Source organism: Solea solea, chromosome 20 (assembly GCF_958295425.1).
Source record: "Solea solea chromosome 20, fSolSol10.1, whole genome shotgun sequence".
NCBI lineage: Eukaryota > Metazoa > Chordata > Actinopteri > Pleuronectiformes > Soleidae > Solea > Solea solea.
The window spans coordinates 15,382,932-15,395,643 of NC_081153.1; the positions used below are offsets into that span (position 1 = coordinate 15,382,932).

The window sequence follows — 12,712 nt, forward strand, 5'->3', positions numbered from 1 at the left end:
ATAATCTGACACATAAATTATCATTGAATTGAATCATTTCACAATATTGTTTGCAAACTCCTCCTTTATCATATGTAAGATGCTACATTTAGCTCACAAACAGCCCAAACTAGTAAGATCAAGATATTATATTTTAAATACACTTGCAAACATGAATGCACCTTTAGACACTAAATGTACTGTAAAACACAAATTATTGACATTATTGACTTTTACTTCAGTCTCCAGAGAGCAGACAAAAATAATGTGCATGTTCACTCAGGGCTCGAGTTCCCACTGTTGCTGATTGGAGCAAAAGTATCCAGCAGTGAATGCAGATTAAACACATTTCCAGTAAAAATAATAATAAAAACTTTTAAACCCATGATTAAAATGGGTATTTTTGACCAGTGGGAAAGGGGCAGAAGTGACTCACTCCAGGCCTTGTTTGAGTGCAGTGTAAACTTCCTCCAGTCGTTTAGGCTGAGGCTCTCTGGAGCTGCTGCCTCCCTTATGCCCCGACAGGTTCGGCTTCTTGGGCTTGGACTGAGGCTTTTTCTGCACCGCGTTCCCCATGAAGGAGTTACACCTGCACAAATACACACAACAGTGGGCACAATGAGTAACGTGTCATTCTATTGTAATTGGTAGTATTGTGTCATTTATGCTTTCCTGTCCTGTGCATGGTACATTTCTGTCTGTTGAGCAATGACATTGTGACTCACCACATTTACAAAAACATGAAAACACAATATTCACCGTTTACTGTGGACTAAAAAGGAACAACATCACATTTCATAACTGGAAAAGAGTACTTTGCAAAGTTCTTGGTCTCACTATATTGCCTTGTATTTGATTGATTCTGCTCTTACACAACACAATACACAAAAATAACAAAAGATATAAAAAATAAAGTCCACTGCACTTATTCAATAATGTGTTCTTATAGAGAGACAACAATATTTAAAAGAAAATACATAAAAAGAAGGAATCCAAAAAGCGGTTATGAGATGATTTTAAGACTTTTGAAACAACTTCTAGAGGAACACAAAAATGCAAGATGGCAGAAGCAGATCCTGCTGCTGAGATTAAACTTGGACGTTCAGTAGAGCTGCACTATCACATTGTAATCCCAGTTTTGCAACATGGTTGGTAGGACTGCTTCCAGTTTCCCCGTTTCCTCAAAGAACATAATTTTTCCTCTTGTTTTGATTTACAAATGGTGCAAAATGTAACATACAACAGCCCATCCTTACATGCATGCAAACATACAGACATGTGCTTGAACATGTCTGTAAATAATTATGTAAAGATGATGAAAATTGTGAAAGGATAACTCCATCATAACTCAGTCTAAAATTCTCACTACACACACACACAGCATTCTCTCTTCACATCATTCCTATTTTAGGTCACAATCATCCTCCTCGCTCACGCACGTTTCAGCATTCAAAACATTCATAGAATTAGCCGACAAATTCAATTTCCAGAAAACGTAATGAAATTAATCCAGAGTTATTTCAGGGACACGGCCACAACCGACTCCGGCGCTCGGCACGTCGGAACGTGCCACATCTCGCCGCATGCCAGCAGCACAAGTGAAGCTAAGTCGCCACAAATGTAGGGCAACGCTGAATGAGAACACTGCGTAGCCTTGGGGTCAGACAAGCTGTGGTGTAGTAGGTTCTCTTGGCAGGAGAACATGCATACACATACATGGCTACACAATTCCATAGAGTGGATTGTAATTGTGGATTTGGAGAGTTTGGCACAAACTGTACAATCTAAATGTGTGCATGCATCAATGTACATGAAACATGCACGTGGGCACACGCATAGAGGGTCATAAACAGCCTCACACACACACACACACACACACACACACACACACACTCACTCAAGTGGCCTCAGAAGCCGTTTCTCTGTGCCGATCCACCTCGCTCATTATCAGAATGGTAACTTGTCAGTCGCCCCCACACCCGCCCGAGTCATTCCAACCAATTACAGTGTTCACTGTCTGAGCAGAAACTAAAGAGAGGAGCTGTGTCTGGCTGTCACAGCAGGACCAGAGCTGCTTGAAGAGGCTCAGGCGCCGACAGCTCAAAGATGCTAAGAGATATTTCCAGGACGTGAATGTGAGAGGGCTTTGTGTCGCGATGATGGACCGAGAGCTGTCACTGATGAGTCAGAGACGGAGAAACGCAGATACAATTCTTATCTTACAGGAACTCATGTGATTATCAACTGTTGACAAGTCAAAAATAGTGGCTATGAAAGAAAGCCGTGGGGTTGAGCAATAGAGTGATGATCACCATTCAAGAATTCAGTTGCTTATGACTTGTTGGTGCTCGCTGTTGGCTCTTCTCGGATTATCTCCGTCACTTAAGGCTGTTTACAGTGAATGTGTACAAAAATATACAGTTAAAATATGCAAAGCTGCAGGCACATCAGAGGATTCTGTGGGATTTATTTCACTTTGGTACTTGTGAATGAGGGAAGGAGCAGCTACATTTAAGGAGCGCATGAAAACCCTCGCTTTTAGGAACGCAGTGAATAAATGGCAGTGAAATTTCCATGGTTACTGCTTTCGCATCAGAGGATCCTGCATGTCATCTGAGGACAGGTCCCAAAAACTATCTTTTTGCAGTCTTACAGATCAAATTTGAGCTTTATATTCATTCATTTTCTAATGCTTTATCCTCCGAACAAGGGTCGTAGGGCTGCTGGGGCCAGCTGAAATAGACTCTGGACCGGTCACCAGTCCATCGCAGGGCCAACACACAACCATTCACTCTCACGTTCACACCTACAATCTATTTAGAGTGTCCAATTACCATATTATGGGACTGTGAGAGGAAGCTGGATCACTCAGGGAGAACATGCAAACTGCACACGGTCAGAACCATGTGATCCTTGATCATCATTGTAAAGTCCAGCACTGATTGTGTCCAGACCAGCGTGGATTACAGTAAGACAAACATGAATGATGTGCAGGGAGGTCATGGATTGTAAAATAATAAGAAGATTTCTAGAGACTGAGAGAATTAATGATGTCCCCAGGGTAGTTTTTGGATTGGAATTGCAGCTCTATTGTTTTGACACAAAGTTAGAGTTCAGAAATGTGTGACAGTGAAGAGGATAGAGTTTCATGATGTGATTATTTGGGTCCAGGCTTTTTTTTTTCTTTTTCTTTTTTAAACCTTTAAAGTCAAGTTAACTTCAGCTCCACTGCGTTGATTTTGATCTTTATTTGTCTCATGTAACTTCACCAACTTGCAGAGCAGCATTACACTACATTTAAGCTGTTCTAAGCTGTTTACACTAATAAAAATGCCTCTCACTTAATGTTGATCACCTCCACATCAATGGATTTTAGAATTCCTTCAATCCTATTGACTATAGATTAAGATTAGGGTAAATAACTCCGTTTACCGAGAGCGCCGTTCTTGTAGCGTGCTGAAGCCAGCGAATGACTGACTCCGGATTATGCCATTGGGCCCTCCGGGGGAGTGGGTGCCAGCCGCCATGATCTCCGGAATGCAGGGCGACACTCCTGGAGAGAGAAAAAAAAAAAGACACACAAAAAATTTGTTACACACAAATCCACAGACAATATTTGGACAACATGTGAAGGTCAATAAAACATCCTGTGCACAATGGAAGCTCCTTAAGAACACAATGAACAATAACATCATGTCAGTCCGCACAGAGGGTAACTGGAGTTCAATGGTCATTGAGCAATGTAGCGCACAAAACGACACTGTCGGTGATGCTCACCGTGAGCGATGTGGACAAGCAGCATTCACACAGCCTGCGCTAACATGCCTCAACTGCTCCGTCACCACTGAGACGTACAGAATACGCCACTGTTACCGTTTCATATATTTCTACCTGAGGCGAATGTCACAACACAAGACAACTGTCATTTCCAGTAAGTGTGTGGAGCGTGTGTTTTTGCCTTCCCTAAGGTAGACGCAACCACAAGCAGAGGTAGCTAAGAAGGAGCCAATATGATATTCAGTAAAGTTTCAATCCAATGCTGGTCGGAATCAAAAAACTAAAGAAATCTGATGGACACAGTAAATGCTAAAAATCCCTCAATTGATGAGATTAGATTCAGCGTGCACATGTCACATGTGGATACGCAGTAACAGAATACATATAATATACACAGCCAGTGCCGGTATGTAGGATGATATGTGTGTGCATGAATGTCGATTGCTACATGGGTTGTATAAATATAAAGTAAGCACAGTGGTGCAGACTGTGAGTATTACTGTGGAAAAATACAGTATGTACTTACTGTATCTTCCACTTTAAATCACAGTGTACATTTAGCATGGCAGAGTCCAAACTTTTTTTTTTAAGCTGGAGATGCCACACGACTCACGTGGGCACCGGGGAGAGACACAAGCTGAGAATAGACACAGAAACTTCCATCTATAGCTGCGAGATAATGGTTTAGCAGCTCGAGCACCCAGAGGGAAGAGTCCAGTGAGATAACTCGATCACAGCTCCAACCGGCGTGATGAGATATTGTCCAGATGAGTGTCTGTGTCAGTGCCACAGCAGCGGCAGACTCTGTTCGATTTGATAAAAAAGTGGGGGGGCACTACAACCAGGCTGCTAAACGACCAAAATGTGATCAGTACATTCTCGGTAAGACGAGAGAAAGCACTCAGAGAGCTCAAACCTCTCTGGGCCATAATGCAGCATATATATGCAGAAAAATGTAATCCAATCTGTTTCTTTACTCTCTGCTGCTCATCGACAGGCAGAGGTCACAAAAGTACATTTTCTCTGCCATTACATGGAAGAGAAACAATGATAATATTTTGTAAAATGATTACCCATAAGGTGAGTTTTATGCACACACACAAACACGCCTAGGGAACTTGTTTTCCTTTACCTTCACCTTTAAATGCACACACACACACACACACACACACACCATAGGATATTTATACTGAACATTGAACTGGAGGGTGTAAAGAGAGTAGTAATATTTATATCATGTAGATCCAAGTATAACACCAGCTCTACACTCACCAGTTATCTCTGTCCACTCTTAAGCCTTAGCACAGTGGTCAGCAATTGGTGGTACGTGGGCAAAAACTGGCCCGCCAGCATCAGTATCTAATTCCGGCAGGTGATGGAACAAATCTGATCTTAACTCATTTGCTTGTCTTTACAAAAAAATAAAAATTTCATATCGAGTTAAGAGCTTTTATTCTGATATAATTCATATAATTCAATTGCTTACAAAAACATTGGCCCCCGACCACATTTACTTGCTGATCCCTGCCTTAGCACCTTGTGTTTCACATACAGTCCATGTTTCCACTGCACCAGGAGATAAATATGAACCGAGGAGCAGTGAAGAATAAGCAGCTGAGGTTCTCGACGTGGTTCTGCTGCAGGAACAGCAGAACAGGCAGACACACTTCTTTCAATAAGTTAATTCCCCACTTAGGAGCGATGAAAGTGTGCTGATTGGCTCAGCTGACTAACACGCTGACCTCAGCGCTGATTGTGTGATGACTGTAAAGGCTGTGTCATTTCTGCCTCGTACGTCTGAGTCGTTTCACAAATGAGCTACTGATTAAGAAACAAGCAGAATAAATCAGCCTCATTATTCCGCTCTTCTCTTCCTCACAGTAACTGTGTTTAATCATCGCACAGTCCTGCCCGTAGAACAACTTTGCTAAACTAAGTGACGACTAGGTGACAATACACTGTTTGTGAGGCCCCATGTTTATGTGCATGTTTTTGTTCCACTGATCCATCCATCGTTCTGTCTCCAGAGGACAGACTACCTGTGTGGCTGGCTTTGCTGGGCTCATGTTGTCAGACACAACTAGTGATTGAACCAGCAACTTGATATCGTCTCCCTTTGGTTTTCTCTGACAGACAATGAGTAACACAAAGACCTGACACAAGGTCCGAGGAAAGACTAGATCCATGTTTGGCGATGGGAACAATGGCAGCGTGAGACTGATACCGTGCAGTGAGCTCACTGTAACACTGAGGAACCCTGATCACTGTGACTCAGTGATAGAAAAAATACCTTAGTTGGCTCCACAAACTGGTGATATGAGACGATATTTTAGGCTGACAAGATTAAAAATAGCATCATTACAATTCTTCTTCACTAATAATTAATATTTATTTATTCATTCATTTCTTTTTTTGACAACAGATCAAGTTACTTTGAGGTAACAGGAAAGAGAATCACCAGAAAGAGTTGCTAAACCTCTCCAGGTTCTCCATTTAAGGCCTAATTTTCAACAAACTCAATGTACACTTCCTGAGCAGCACCGAGCAGAAGACAGGACAGCGGAGGTGCGACAAGCTCGTGAACATCTTAGCTTTCACAGCTAACAAGTTACTTTCCCTTATTGAACTGACAGTGACCACACACACACAACAACACAGCTTAAATAAATGCTAACACTGGAACCCCATTTGCCAAATGCATATAAATGAGTCCAAATGAATACTAGTGTCGCTTTATTTCCACCTAGATATAGATTAAACAAAGTTTACTGCTTACACAGCAGACCCATTAGTGAGGAAAAAGAAAAATGTCACATTATTATTGTTATTATTAATAATACAGTAACAAACTGTTGTTTTAAAGCTGTAGTGCGTGAATTTCAAATATAAACAAATGTCTGTTACATTCAAACCATCACATCATTTCTGCCAAGCAAAACCAAACAAGAGGCAAAAATAATGACATCAAAAACAACAAAAAGAAAATCCCAAAGGTTACACGCTGCAGATTGAACATCTCACCTTACTGTTGTGATGTCGCGTCAAAATGAGACTAAACTCAAAACACAAACATGGGTAAAAACGTGTGCTGAAACAAACATCAGTGGTCATATCATATCAGTATGATAAGACTCTGCAGATACACAACAGCTGCAAATGTCAGTGTGAAATTATCACCATAGTCTCGTCATTATTGAAGGCAAGCAAAAGACTTAACAGGAGAGCAGCGATTTGCTCTAATGCTGTGAAGCACTCGAGTCCGTTTCAGTTTCTAGATGTTCCACCGACAGTTTTCAGCCCTGCCTCGTTTGTCTCTGTCATTTCTGACTCACTCTCCTAAAAGAGGAGCAGTGGGAGGCAAATGATGGTACACTTTGTTACCTAATGTTATCCAGGCACAATAACATTAGAGACAATGTGAAGGCATTACTGTGCGCGATGACACCGGGTGGTATCAGCTGTTTTCTTACACGTGTCCCCGCAAAAACCTCAATGTTCCCAAAAAGGAACGAGCAGTGAGTTCTGCCCACGATGAAGACTCAAGGGAATAACACTCATCTCTCACAGGAGAGAGTACAGGTAGGAAATAGCTGCATTCATTTTCAGGGACTCCTGGATAAACCTGGCACACTCTCTTCTCTATGTTAGTAAAAAAACAGCCAATATTTAAAGGACTGTTTTGCCCATTTTTTCCCCCACTTGGTCAAATGAAGAGTAAACTTAAAACAACTGCGACGCTGCATGTTTTTTTCCAGATCTTTTACTCCTGAAACTTGTTATAATTGACAGACACACAGTGAAGAGCAGTGTAGGGCTTTTATTTTCTTGGAAGGCAGTCAGTCTGATGTCATCTTTTTGTCAGTTTGTCTCTCAGATCCACTGTCTGATGATCAAATAATACATGCATCTGTGTAAATTAGTTAAAAAAAAAATTCCCTTTAAATGGCAAATACTTAGGCATCCCAGGGTTGGGATGCTACAAGCTGCTACAAAAACATCAGATGAAAATTAGCAAATCATATCTAAAAAAAAAAAAAGTCAAACATTTTATTTTTATGAACGACTTAAATACAAGGATTTCCCCAATTCTGAGTGTGATATAGTAAGTTTTCAACAATCACAAGTGGACATGATGAGGTTGGTTTTATGCCAGAAGAAGTAAAAGAGGTAACAAACAAACAATCAAATAAATGAACACACACGCACGCACACACACACACTCTTGAATAATCCTCTGAGTGTTTGCGAGTGTATAAAAACCAGCGTCAGCCCTCCCTGCACGTTAACAACAGGAGCCTAATTCTTAACGCCTGTATAAATTAGCCTCACCATGGCAACAGCAGACAAGAAAGTGTGTTACGTAAAACAACGGTTATGAGCCAACTGCCAGAAGTAGGACACACGCCCTCATGATACAGGGCCGAGGATTTAAAAGCACCAATCAGTCATTTAGGGGGAAAAAAATAAAGTTTTTTTGTTTTTTTTTGTATTTGCAGATGTTGCTTTAAATACACCCACGACTTCATTAAAAGTGTCCTTAAGCCTTTCATTTGAATCTTTTCAAAGTCGGTGTGACAGGAAACACAGATAAAAATAGGAATAACAATAATAAGAAAATAAAAAGGAGGCCTGAGATGATGACAGCTTGTATGCAAAGCAGCAGAAAGTCTGTGAGAGGACGTCTGGCTGCAAGACACTGTTGACACAGAGCAAATCCAAGAGATTACACTGATTATATACTGTATATGTGACTGTAAACATAGTAACATGCTCTCTCACAACCTGTAAGTGCATGCCAGACAGCCTCTCTATTATCCGTCATCCTGGTGCATTAAACTGGTCCGGTGCTCTAAACGGGGCTAAACCCGGCTCTTGGCTGCTATCATCTAAAGCAATTTTCCTGTCATGCTGTTCAAAACTCAAAACAAGAGGGTGAGACCTACAGTGACCAAGCACAGCAGCTTGTTATGAACCTCTCAAATGTCAACCACAGTCGGCACAATTCGCCGCTACATAACGTCTAAATGCAACTGGAAACATTTCCTTACATTTTGCCCCCCAAATGAAAAAGACTTGAGACTCTCCGTATCAAAATAATCCCATGTCTGTCATAAGATTATGTTTAAAACCTTGTGAACGAACGTGTGTCAAACGCAAAGGCAGAAACGTGTGAGGTCACAGTCACTGGCACAGCCTGTGTTTATGAAAAGTGATGCCAGAGAAGTGCACAAGTCAAAGATAATTATATTGCATCTTAAGTGAATTCAGGATGTAGTCAGTTTTAGCTACTTCGCCGAGGCAAAATGACTTGGGGAACAGAGAAGAGAGTTCTCTAAAAGTGCAAGTTCCTCCACATGAAAGAGCACTTGTTCATCTCCAGGAAAAAAAAGGCCGAAGGGCAGAGCAGAGCCGATAAATGCCAGATACCCCCTTGTGAGGGGGTGAATTGTGATGAAACACTCAAGAGGAGTTCAGGTTTTTTTTTCCATGGAAACAAATCAAATCAAGTAAAAATACCAGTACATTGCTTAAGTTACACAACTTTCCTGCCTCAAGTTTCACCACATCAGTTTTTGGTCTCTCTGGCTTTTCTCAGCAGCAGGCATCACTGATAAATGACTTACTCATCAGCTGACAGATGCAGTTAACCATGAGTTTATTAGGTACATCTTTTTACCCGTTTGTTTGTCAACACAAATATCTAATTAGCCAATCACGTGGCAGCAACTTCATGTATGCAGACACGGTCAAGATGACCTGCTGACGTTCAAACTGAGCATCAGAATGAGGAAGAAAAGCACCGTGGCACCGTTGTTAAAAACTGCTGATTCACTGGGGGTTTTACGTACAACCATGACTAGAGTGTACAAAGAAGGGTCTGAAAAGGGTCAAATATCCAGCGAGCAGCAGTTCTCTGGCTGAGAAAGTCTTGTCGATGCAAGTTGTGAGAGGAGAATGACCAGACTGGTTCCCTCGCATAGCCAAGGTATGCCCAAGATATACTCTGAATGCACAACAGAAGGACTGAGTGTCACTCCTGCCACTTTATCAGGTGTCTTGTGTGTCTAATAAAGTCGCCACCGAGTATGCAGCGCAGAGAAAAGAGACCCTGTTATGACTAAAATCAGCTCTTCTATCACCTGTCGGGTAATAGATAGGAAACCTACCACACAGACAAAACACACAGTGAAAACAAAGGGAAAAGGTGCCCACATTTCCATACATCCTGTGTGATGCTGGTATGTGGTGTGAATATCTGAGGTCCAAAAGGAATCAAAGGCCCGGTCAACAGTCATCCCCTAAGAAGTGAACAATGCCTCTTTACAATCGTCGCTTTGAAAGCTCAGGGTGGTGGAAAATTCCACAGGGGACACAAATGTTTGACGAAAACCAAACAAGCTGACGAGGGGCAGAGACAAAGAAACTGATGACATGTTTGACTGTGTGACGTGAAAAAACAGCAGTAAACGGGTCGTCACGTGTGTTTCACATAACACTGCGAGCACAAAAATGCTCTTGTCCTTGTATCTTGGAACACATTTTTTTGTTTGTTTCAATCTGCTTGACTGAGCTCCCTGTTTATCAGGACCTTCTCTGACCTAAAATAATCGAGTTGCCAGACGCAGTGACCCAAATAATCAGAACCTCCTGATCTCACATTATGTTTGCAGCCATGGTGAACTCACACTCACACTCACACACACGCACAAAAAAACACAAAAACAGCAGAATCAGCTGATGAACAATGCAGTCATCTGATGCACTTAAAGTTAAAGTTTATTATCAGACAGACGGAGAACTGGATGCCACTGTGTTCTAATCAAAGTCTGCTGAGAAGGCTGCAACAAACACAAGCTGCAGAAATAAACCTCATATGGAGTTCTTTATGGCCTGAGTTGGCCTCATTTAATACAATTTAGTCATGCATCACCTCCATCAGTACGGGTAATTAAAAGACCTTCTCTATATTTTCTTCTTTTAATGATACAGTGTCACATTCATAAGAAGTTAGTGGATGGGAAACGGTATCGGTCCAATCCATAAATCCTACATATCTCATGCTTCACTATGCACAGACTGTGAAAATGTCAATAAAAATCAGCAAAAGCCATGTTTTTTATTTCTCCTTTATGGGAGAACAATGTTTGTGACACAGCACAAATGGTCTAAATTTACTGTATCGGACAAATATCGGTATCGGTGGATACTCCAGTTTGTGATGTCTGTATCGAACACAAAAAAAGTGGTGTCATCCCTAGTTTGTGCATAATCACTTTACAATAAAAATGGCCATAAGTCTTTAGGCAAAGGCCTTGCCTCTTAGGGACCTCCATCTTGCGACAACATGTTTCTATGGCAGCTCGAACAAACACGTGTTTTGCATTTTGAAGTGGACGCTTCCTATGCAAATGTGAATGTAAATGACGCAGAACAGCTCTGCCCACATGAATCGCACGTATAAACCAATGAAGAAGAAGGAAACGGCAGAGAAAACTGGGAAAATGCAAGAGCGGAGAGTGAGTTGTGGAAGTGTCTTTACAGCTGCCACCATGGTTCCCTGACGTACCCGGGGGAAAAGGAAGGGGTGGATGATGGAGTCCTCTGTTTGATACACTCTTACCATTAAATATCACTTATGAATATGCACTGGACCTTTAAGCTACTACAGCTCACAGGAACCAAAGAGGATACATCTACACCTCAGTGACATTCCTCACTGTTCAAAGGCACCAGCTGCTCCTGTGTGTGTGTGTGTGTGTGTGTGTGTGTGTGTGTGTTCAGGTTTCCTCTCATATCGTTAACGTGCGCTTAGAGTCACTCCATTCTAATTATAGGTCATCAGTGTCCTCGTGAAGCAGAGCGTGCAGGAGAAATTAACACCAGGACAGTGCGTGGCATTTAAATGTACAGTTGACCAGATGAGTTCAGGCACGTCTGGACTGAAGTTACACTCAAAACAGCCGCGGCTGACATTTTCAGCTGTGGAGAGTGGTATGTAATCACTTATGAGAAGCGCTTTAAGACGCAGCGGTGTAATGTACGATCCAGATGAATGGATTTGGTGTGGAGCGAATTTCACAACATCTGTGAAACAGTAAAACAGAAAGCAGAGGCTTTAAAGGGAAAAGGACACGTGATGTGTACAGTATCTTGTGGACTTGGTGTCCACGCACTGACAAGAAGACATTAAGAGCTGCAAATAACGTTATATGTCGAGTCAAACTTGGACTTGGCTGGAAAATATAGAGGTGTAAAGATTTTGGATACTAATAGGCCTGCAGAGCAAAATGGCAAGATCTTTCAATGGCTGAATGTCTTTCATTCATTCATTCATTCATTCATTGTCTACCGCTTTGTCCTCCACATGAGGGTCATGGAGAGCTGGAACGAATCTGACATAAGCTGACACAAGTCGAAAGGCAGGGACACGTCCCCAGTCCTTCGCAGATGAACAACTGTACTGCCAAATGTCTTTCTTTTCTAAAAGTCATCATGTTAACACGTGTGTAACTGGTAATATAGAAATCTGTGCAATCATATTGAGTGGGAAGCAGTTTAATTCTTCAAGAGGATCGGCTGAGCCTTTCAAGAGGGGAAATCGGAACATGATGAGACACTAAGACAACTTCATTACCAGCAGATCTGATGCTGCACAGCCATGTCGTTGTTTACTTTCCGCTGCTGATGATTTGTCACGCTTCAAAAGTGCACATAAACATCGTCTCCCTGTTGCTCAAAATGACTCCCTCGATCTTTTTCTTTCATTTCCTGTTGTCCTCTCAGTAAATTTAACGTTACACTCCTCGATCAAATGTCCTCCACCTGCACTGCGTCTGTATTTTTCCATCGTAGTGTACATGTATCGTCCTGTTATAAATATCTGACTGACATCAGTGCTCTCTGTATTCAGGTCACCATGAGAACCGAGTTTCTTTATTTGCTCTACTTTTCTTTG

General features: G+C 41.7%; 1 protein-coding gene across 4 annotated transcripts in view; it reads right to left on the reverse strand.

Annotated features, from left to right (window-relative positions):
• ripor2 (RHO family interacting cell polarization regulator 2) overlaps nt 1-12,712 on the reverse strand; it is a 67,752-nt gene that overhangs the window by 18,997 nt on the left and 36,043 nt on the right. For all 4 annotated transcript variants that reach the window (XM_058618786.1, XM_058618785.1, XM_058618788.1 and 1 more), the window contains exons 2-3: nt 3,412-3,532; nt 416-568 (exon numbers count right to left, since the gene is read on the reverse strand). In XM_058618786.1, the coding sequence (XP_058474769.1) occupies nt 416-568; nt 3,412-3,532 (274 nt within the window). The remainder of the gene's footprint in view (nt 1-415; nt 569-3,411; nt 3,533-12,712) is intronic.